The sequence below is a fragment of the Bombus huntii genome, chromosome 3 (genome assembly GCF_024542735.1).
Source record: "Bombus huntii isolate Logan2020A chromosome 3, iyBomHunt1.1, whole genome shotgun sequence".
In the NCBI taxonomy this organism is placed as follows: Eukaryota; Metazoa; Arthropoda; class Insecta; order Hymenoptera; family Apidae; genus Bombus; species Bombus huntii.
The window spans coordinates 14,854,660-14,863,666 of record NC_066240.1 but is presented as its reverse complement, the minus strand read 5'-3'; the positions used below and the strand labels follow the sequence as shown (position 1 = coordinate 14,863,666).

The 9,007-nt window shown below is 27.7% G+C and overlaps 3 protein-coding genes across 4 annotated transcripts; 2 read left to right on the top strand and 1 right to left on the bottom strand.

Annotated features, from left to right (window-relative positions):
• Positions 1–367: 367 nt before the first annotated feature.
• LOC126864007 (presequence protease, mitochondrial) lies at positions 368–4,392 on the top strand. 2 transcript variants are annotated; one of them, XM_050614870.1, is made up of 2 exons: positions 368–573; positions 1,042–4,392. In XM_050614870.1, the coding sequence occupies exons 1-2, from the start codon at positions 551–553 to the stop codon at positions 4,169–4,171; spliced, it is 3,153 nt and encodes a 1,050-aa protein (XP_050470827.1). In that variant the 5' UTR covers positions 368–550; the 3' UTR covers positions 4,172–4,392. The 2 variants fall into 2 exon arrangements, with proteins under 2 accessions (XP_050470827.1, XP_050470828.1); XM_050614871.1 differs by lacking the exon at positions 368–573 and adding an exon at positions 599–947.
• LOC126864028 (methyltransferase-like protein 25B) lies at positions 4,107–6,493 on the top strand. The gene is made up of 6 exons (XM_050614928.1): positions 4,107–4,251; positions 4,524–4,730; positions 4,812–5,030; positions 5,122–5,704; positions 5,772–5,906; positions 6,013–6,493. Exons 2-6 carry the CDS (start codon positions 4,524–4,526, stop codon positions 6,258–6,260), a joined length of 1,392 nt encoding a protein of 463 aa, XP_050470885.1. The 5' UTR covers positions 4,107–4,251; the 3' UTR covers positions 6,261–6,493.
• On the bottom strand, positions 6,261–8,667 carry LOC126864051 (mediator of RNA polymerase II transcription subunit 8). Its single transcript, XM_050614978.1, has 6 exons — positions 8,477–8,667; positions 8,170–8,341; positions 7,840–8,085; positions 6,925–7,095; positions 6,647–6,764; positions 6,261–6,561 (listed from the first exon to the last, which is right to left on the bottom strand). Exons 2-6 carry the CDS (start codon positions 8,332–8,334, stop codon positions 6,485–6,487), a joined length of 777 nt encoding a protein of 258 aa, XP_050470935.1. The 5' UTR covers positions 8,335–8,341; positions 8,477–8,667; the 3' UTR covers positions 6,261–6,484.
• Positions 8,668–9,007: the final 340 nt, after the last annotated feature.

Sequence of the window (9,007 nt, the reverse complement as noted above, 5' to 3'; positions counted from 1 at the left end):
TATTGGTAAATAGTTCTCGAAGTTCCATTGAATTTATATATTTTTATCGTATATCTGTATAAATATTGTATGTATTTTATTGTTAATGAGCTCATACAATTTTCAACTTCATAGATTCAACGGCAAAATGTCATTATATTTTTTCTCAACGATCGTTCGTTGCAATTCTACCTATTTTATTTCTTTAATATCAGGTTTCTTATTGGATGTTTATAATTGAATACGCTTAATTATTGGTTGATACGCTATGGTTTTGGAAATACTAGACACAATAATATGATTGGCTAGCGTTAATACTTTGTAATTAAAATTTAAAATATATCTGAATGAAATAAAAGTTTAAGTATATGAAATAAGTAATTTTATATTCATGAAAAACAAGTTTTTTTCAAATAGTAATAGTTATAAGTTTATATCTTAACAATTTTATATTGGTAGTAATTCTTAATAAATAGATTTTGCCTGCCTAGTTATTTGTACATAATCAAGGCATTAAAACAAATAGAAGAAAAATCGTACCTAATGCCGAGAATGAATATCTAAAAGTTATATGTACGTTATAAGAGCTAATAGGTAAGATTATCGTAATATAAAATTATTTAGTTGATTTTTTACTTTAGACTGTTACATATTTAATATTATATATAACTATTAGCTTGTAATTACAATTATATACTATCACGATTTATAATCTATTATCAGGTACAAAATGAATTTTGTCTTCTGTAAATTTTCGATGTAATCATTATTAATTAATATCATTATATAATTACCATTTAATTAAATAATCTACTATAAATACTAATTATTGGTGATTATTACATTAACATTCATCGTATTAAAAAATCACGTGTTATGAATTATTTTCAAATTTAGAAATTAAAAAATTTGTAAATATTGTTTTAAAAAAGATATAACATTATCTACACACCGAATATCTAATTTTGGTGAGTGATATTGTATAAAATGATATTTTTTTTTAAGATCTTTCACTATATGTTATTCAAGTGGCATAAGGTAATAGTGATTAACCTTTTACAGATTGAAGTGCTACAGAATCATGTTGAAGATGTTGAGTTTGCCACAAAATTCTTATTTACGTCAATTTGGATTGAAACACTATTTGAAATATCGCAATTTCCATTCAAAAAGAAATGTAGCATTTAGTGCTACAAAATACGATAGAAATGTAACAGAAAGTGATGTTAATAAATTTAAAAATGGACAAATTATTCATGGTTTTATAGTAGATGAAATTGCAAAAATAGATGAAGTATATCTAACTGCAGTGAGATTAACTCATTTGGGAACAGGGGCACAGTATTTACATTTAGCCAGAGATGACAGTAATAATGTATTTTCAGTTGGATTTCGTACAACTCCAAAAGATTCTACGGGTTTACCTCATATCCTAGAACATACTACTCTCTGTGGTAGTGAAAGATATCCATGTAGAGACCCATTTTTTAAAATGTTACGGAGATCGTTGGCTACATTTATGAATGCTATGACAGGACCTGATTATACCATATATCCATTTTCTACACAAAATTTGAAAGATTATCGAAATTTACAGTCAGTGTATTTGGATTCTGTATTTAAACCAAATTTAAGAGAACTTGATTTTAAACAGGAAGGATGGAGATTAGAACATGCAGATGTTAATGACAAAAATTCCCCTATTATTTTTAAAGGCGTAGTTTTTAATGAGATGAAAGGTGTCTTCAATGAAAATCAAACAATATTAGCTGAAAAATTACTAAATCTTATTTTACCTAATCATACATATGCAGTAATTTCTGGTGGAGATCCTCTTGTTATTCCTACTTTAAGATATGTTGATCTACTCAATTTCCATCAAATTTATTATCATCCTTCTAACTCTCGATTCTATTCCTATGGCAATTTTCCTTTAGAAGATCATTTAAAATTTATCAATGATCGATACCTCTTTCTAATGGATAAGATAGATACATCTATGTCCAAAGTTCCTTCAGAAAAACGGTGGAACAATCCAAAGAAAGAACATATTACATGTAGGCCAGATCCAATGGCACCAGATTCTAGTCGACAAGGTAGCATAGCTATTGGTTATTTGTGCAATGATATCACTGATATACAAAAGAATTTTGAAATAAACATTTTATCTCAACTATTATTAAAAGGTCCAAATTCAGCATTTTTTAAGGCCTTAGTAGAATCAAAACTGGGAACTGCTTTTGGCCCAATGACAGGTTTTGATTCCCAATGTAAAGATACCATGTTTGTTGTCAGTTTGCTTGGTGTTAAACCAGAAGATTTTGAAAAAGTAGATAAGACTTTTAATGAAACTGTACAGAAAGTTGTTGAAGAAGGTTTTATGGAAGATCATGTTGAGGCTGTCCTACATAGTATTGAGCTTCAACTAAAACATCAAACTTCCAATTTTGGATTGCAATTACTTTTTAGCTTAACACCATTATGGAATCACAATGGCGATCTTATACAATCAATGAGAATCAATAAAGCAATTAGGAAATTTAGAGAAGGAATAAAGAACAATCCTAAATATCTTCAAGAATTAGTGAAAGCATATCTAATGGATAATAATCATAGATTGACATTAACAATGCTGCCATATGAGAAATATGATCATGAAAAAGAAGCTGCTGAACATGAATTGTTAGAATCTAAATTAAAACAACTTTCCAAAGAAGAATTAGATCAAATTTATATAGATGGAAAAATTCTTCTTGAAGAACAAAAGAAAGAAGAAGATGTGAATGTCCTTCCTACTTTAGAAATAAAAGATATAAAAGCAGATGTAGAACGATATAAATTGGAGGATATGAAGGTAGTTGGTGTTCCTTTACAAGTTGCTACTGAACCAACAAATGGTGTTTGCTATTATCGAGGAATTCTTGGTACACAAGATTTAGCACAGGAATTAAAACCATTGTTGCCACTTTTCAATAATATTATTTCAAAAATGGGTACAAAAAATTATGATTATAGAAATTTTGATCAAATGATACGATTGAAGACTGGAGGTTTAAATTTTATGAATCACATTGTAGAACATAAAAATAGCTTATTGCAATATGAAGAAGGAGTATTAATAGAATCTTATTGTCTAGATCGTAATGTAAATGATATGTGGAAATTATGGTTAGAATTGTTCAATAATGTCCAATTATCTGATATTGAGAGATTTACAACATTAGTTAAAATTAATGCTGCAGATTTGATTAACGGTATTGCGGATTTAGGGCACACTTATGCAATGAGTAGTGCAGCCAGTTTGGTCTCACCAGTCACTAAATTCAAGGAAACTCTATCAGGATTACAATATGTCTCAAACATGAAAAAAATAACACAAATGTCAGATTTAAACCCTGTTTTAAGTCAAATGCAAGAAATATCTGATTATATTTTAAATAAACAACATCTGAGATCAGCAATAAATTTATGTACAAATAACAAAGACATGATATTAGAAAGTATCAGTGAATTTTATAGTTCATTGAAAGGTACACCACAAAACACATATACTTTTACACATGGCCAAAATATTGAAATGGAAGATAGCGCTATCCATTATGTATTACCATATGCTGTAAATTATACAGCTAAAGCAATTCTTACTGTACCATATACAAATCCTGACTTCGCATCATTACGAGTACTTTCTAAATTGATCACATCACTTTACTTACATCCAGAAATTCGTGAAAAAGGTGGAGCTTATGGAGGTGGTGCTATATTGTTATCAGATGGAATATTCACATTTTATTCTTATAGAGATCCTAATTCTACTCGTACTTTAGACTTATTTGACAAAGCTTATGAATTCTTATTGAAGTATCCATTATCCCAAAGTGATATTGATGAAGCAAAATTAGGAATATTTCAACATCTTGATGCGCCAGTTTCCCCAAGTAATCGTGGAATGATTAAATTTAGATACAACGTAACGGATGATGATATTCAAGAACAAAGAAAAAGATTGAAAGCTGTAACTAAAGACCAACTTATGCACGTTGGTACTAAATATTTACAACCTGATCAGAAACATATTAGAGTAGGACGTGCGTTGATTGGACCAGTTAATCACGATTTATTAAATAGGCATTCAGAAAATTGGAAGGTTCAAAATCAAGAAGAAGAAATTCGAGCAAGAGCAGTCGAATGAATATTTTGTGTTAAAATAAATATTATCTATTAATTATATCAATCTACTAATTATATTAATTATGAATATTATTATCATATGTAAGCTATTTATTAAAATGAGCATCATTTATATAGAACACATACACTTATATAGAACAATTTATGTAGTTACCATGAAATGTATTGCAATTCGTTGTAAAATGTTTATATAATAAATGTTATAAAAATTACTATAATATATATGTATGCATGTATATACAATGTAGATACAATTATAAAATATAATTGTAGTTACAGGGTAATAGTAAAGCTTAAAATATATATAAATTTATATATATATATATTCCTTCACATATATTTTTTATATATAGATGGCATGTGTAAATAAGTGTATTGCAAATATGTATTTTTTGGATGCATTGAACTTATTTCATGACATACAGTGGCTTTATAATACTCCAGTTACTGATTTGTTAACTGAAGGAGTACTTGATTTTTTTCCAAAAGAATGGCTGCATGCTTTGCAAATTTTAAAAAATGAAGAACTTAATGATTTTGTTGTAAAAAAAATGACAAAGGTTGGTAAATAATTAACAGTAAAATATAAAATATACAAATATGTTGATATAATATCACAAATACATTATTTAATTTTTTAGCCAGAATGGTCAAAAACCTTAATAGCTTTTGTTGAAAAGTGTAGATATATTGATCAATTACCAACTATAAACACTGTATTATCAACAACATTACCAAAGGACTTCCAAATAGGTCTTACTAGCAAAAAACAACATGAAATAATGCATTTGGCACATCTGGTACATATGCAATGTGCACCTCTAAATATTAAAGTTATTATTGATCTTGGTGCAGGTTTGGTAAGAAATCCATATTTATGTAATGCTATTCAGGAAAAATGAAATTTGTATTTCTTTTCTAAAAAATGTTTATACCATGCTTTCATTCTAGGGATATATTTGCCAATTATTATATCATTTATATGGATATAAAGTTCTAGGATTAGAAAAAAGTCAAGTAAACATAGATAATGCTCAAAAGAGACAACTAAAAAGGTTTCCTGATTCATTAATGCATGTTAAATATAATTGTTGTGATTTAAAATGCAATTCTGTTGAGACAATAGAAACTATTTTAAGTAATGAGTTTCAAGAAAAGTCAAATGTTTGTTTGATTGGTTTACATGCTTGTGGAGATCTTAGCATATATGCATCAAAAATATTTCGTGATATGACAGCAGCACGTGTTTTTATTATAGTTCCTTGTTGTTATCATAAGCTTTCAATATCAAAAAGAATAAAAATAAATGTATCAACTGAAAAACAATATTTTAACAATTTCCCTTTATCTAATTGTCTTAAAACTATAATTAATAATACTGATTTTGACATTGGTTCCTTCTTGAGGCAGCCCTTTTTACGACTAGCATGCCAAGAACCAGCAGACAGATGGAATAATATGTCTATTGAAACACACAATGAACATTCCTTTTATGTTCTTGCAAGGGCTGTCCTTCAATTATATGCATCTAAAAGTATGTGTCAATTTTTTATTTCAAATACTATTTACTTAACATTAATGTAAAATATAAAATGCTTTAGATGGATTTTTCCTTAAGAAACGTAAACAAAAAGGAACAAGAAAATCTCAATGTTGCGACTTCAAAACTTATGTTAGAGATTCACTAACTAGATACATTTTACAACCACAGGAAGAAGAAGCATTAAAAGAACAAGGTGATATTCTATTAATTTTTTATGACTCTTTTGGTATATTATATGTTACAAAAATACATTTTCACAAAACTATAATGAATGATTAAGAGATTATTTTGGTTTTTAGATGTACAACTTAATCTTGATATGCATGAAAAAAACATCATAGAGCTATGGGAAAATCACTGTGATAAATTAAAGATTGTAGAAACATATACTGGTTTACAACTGATGTTGCAAGCATCAGCAGAATCATTTGTTTTACAAGATCGATTATGTTGGATGGAAGAACAAGGTTTAGAAGCAAAAATTATTCCTGTAATGAATAAATACTTATCCCCACGAGCATATGCAATTGTATCACAAAAGAAATAATAAATTTTATAAATTAGCAGTTTTATAAATCGTATTTTGCTATATAATTATAAACTGATCTACAAGTATTATATCTAACTATATCAAATATTTTATCTACATTTTTCTACGACAATAAGTAATTATTTGACTGGTTATGTATTAGAAGATAATAAATTATAGTAGAAATAATTTCTAATTTGAAAAATATACTAAGATTAATATGTTAAATAATAAATTATATTTTATCTGTATGGATGAATTTGTGATGCTGCTTTAATATTAGTTTTGATTGCACTTGGAGCTTTACTCATTTGTCCCACTACAAACACATAAAATATATTGGTTAATATTGTGAATATAAACATTAATGTTATAATTAATCAAATTAGAGTGGATTTGCTTACTAGATGGATTTCCTAAAGATCCTTGTCCTGGAGCTTGTTGTTGATTTCCAGGCCTACCTACCATCATCCCACTTGGCACAGAATTTACACCAGATTGAACCATTTGCACAGAATCAGACTAGAAGGTAAAAGTGCAAAATATAAGACAAAATTATTCCGGATATAATTTTACTCGTTGTAACTATTTTTTGGAACATTCACTTAAGATCACTGATCACTTTATATGAGATTTGTGTCATAGCTAAAGTATTAAAAATATTAACTTAAAAGAAATTTACCTTTAAACCTTTACCCATACCCACAGCTGCTACAAGAGCATGAGTGTCTGCAGTACTACTTGTCTGGGCTTGAGTTGCTCTAGATCCAGCTTCACTTTCCCATTCCTCACGCGCCTTATTTGCTACATCCCATATATTATTAATGACTTTTGTGTACTGACCCATATGTTTCTGAAAATTATAAAATGCATACATATTTTATAAGAAAAATAACATTTAGTGTTCCACTCGCTAAATGGACCTACTATGAAATTTATAGTATTTTTAAACCATTAGAGGAAAATTAACTTTTGTATATCAAAATTAAAATGTTTATTAATATCAAGTTGTATTAATATCAACTTAAATAAATATGCAATCTACTACAAATTTACAATAATATTTTTTAAACATAAAAGTTAAGATTTCCTCTAATAGTTTAATATTAATAAAAAAGCATGTGTTGCTGCAATGTAAATAAATTATAAAATAATTTGAAATTTAAAATTGTACTGAAAAATATGATAATTTAAAGTGCTATTATAGGTAACTAAATACAAAACATGTTAAAATATATAAAGGATATTTTTGTCTTCAAAATTTGAAAATTATTATATGTATAATTTGTAACTATTTTAATTTCAGTCCAAAGCGAATGGAACTAATAAAAGCTGAAAGCTAGCTGATAGTAGCTTACATTGCAGTCCTAGTTGATGTTTAGTTAGCAGATTAAAAGAGAAATAGAACATCTTATATTATCTTTAGACTTATACAATAAGACAATAGAGAGATATAATTTTATCTCTGTCTTAAAGTACTTTCAAGATTTAAACTCATTAAATCTTCTAATTATTAACAGGAAGTGAAATTTATATAAATATTCATAGTTAATTTTTAAAAAGATGTAATATATAAATAAGAAATGGTTTTTCTTACATGTGATGCTTCAAAATTTACATTTGCAGCTTTTGTTTCAAGCTGCATCATTTTTTGTTCTGCTTGAGGTTCCACTTTAGTTCGTAGATAATCTGGTACTAAATCATGAGCAAATGTGGGAATTCTACCTTCGGTTAAACGAAGCAATTCTTCATCTTTCTCTGGACTTAATCTTAATGGTAAAACTGTTAAATTCCTTAAATTTGGTGCTTTATCATGTCCAAGAATTTTTGAGAGACTGGTCAACTATAAAAACAGCTTGTTTTAAATTAAATCATTTAAATTAAGCAAAATTGGTTTTATTTAAAAGTTTCAACTACATTAACTTACATGTCCTGAAATAAGTGCAAAATTGTCCAGAAAATTTGGCCAATTCAATGTTTCATATTCGTGTTCCAATTTAAATATCATTGCAGCAATTGCAGTCTTTAAATCATTTACTCTCATAATAATAGCCTCCAAAGCGGAATCCAGTTGCTTTTCTTCTCTTTGCATTTTCAATCTTGTTAAAATATAAATAAAGACATATTGTAATATTTTTACATGCATTGTTATTCATTATTATTAAAGTAGCACAAGTAATTGTGTATAAACAATATTATATTCATATTTATTTTATTAAAGATAGCATACTTACTATTAGACGTACAATAATCCAACAAAATTCGTAATTGTTTATTGTGGTATTCTTTTATTAATATTAGTCTTACATTATTACAGCATAAACATTCGTACGCATCTTGTACATGATCGTTCTCGTACCTCTGATCATGATGGATATTAATCATGAACATAGTAATACACGAAATCTAAATCGCCACTTTAGGCTTGATGGTGGGGGGGGGGATACTTCCCGGAGCGAAGAACATGGTCACGTGGTATTTTGCGGTCACATCGGTGATTGGCTCTAGCATAATTGCGCGAAATTTCAAAATGAGATCTCTGATTTGTTTACAATTATAGATGTACGATAAAATATTCTCCATAAAACGGAGGCACGATGTGTTTTATTTATATATCGGCATACTGAAATGTTAATAGTGTCATATAAATGTTATCGTACATTATTGAGACGTTAGAATTAATTGGCTAAAAGTTAAAATCTACAGATATGAATCTACAGATATATTGTTTTCCTTTAGTATCTACTTTTGCAACTACCATATCC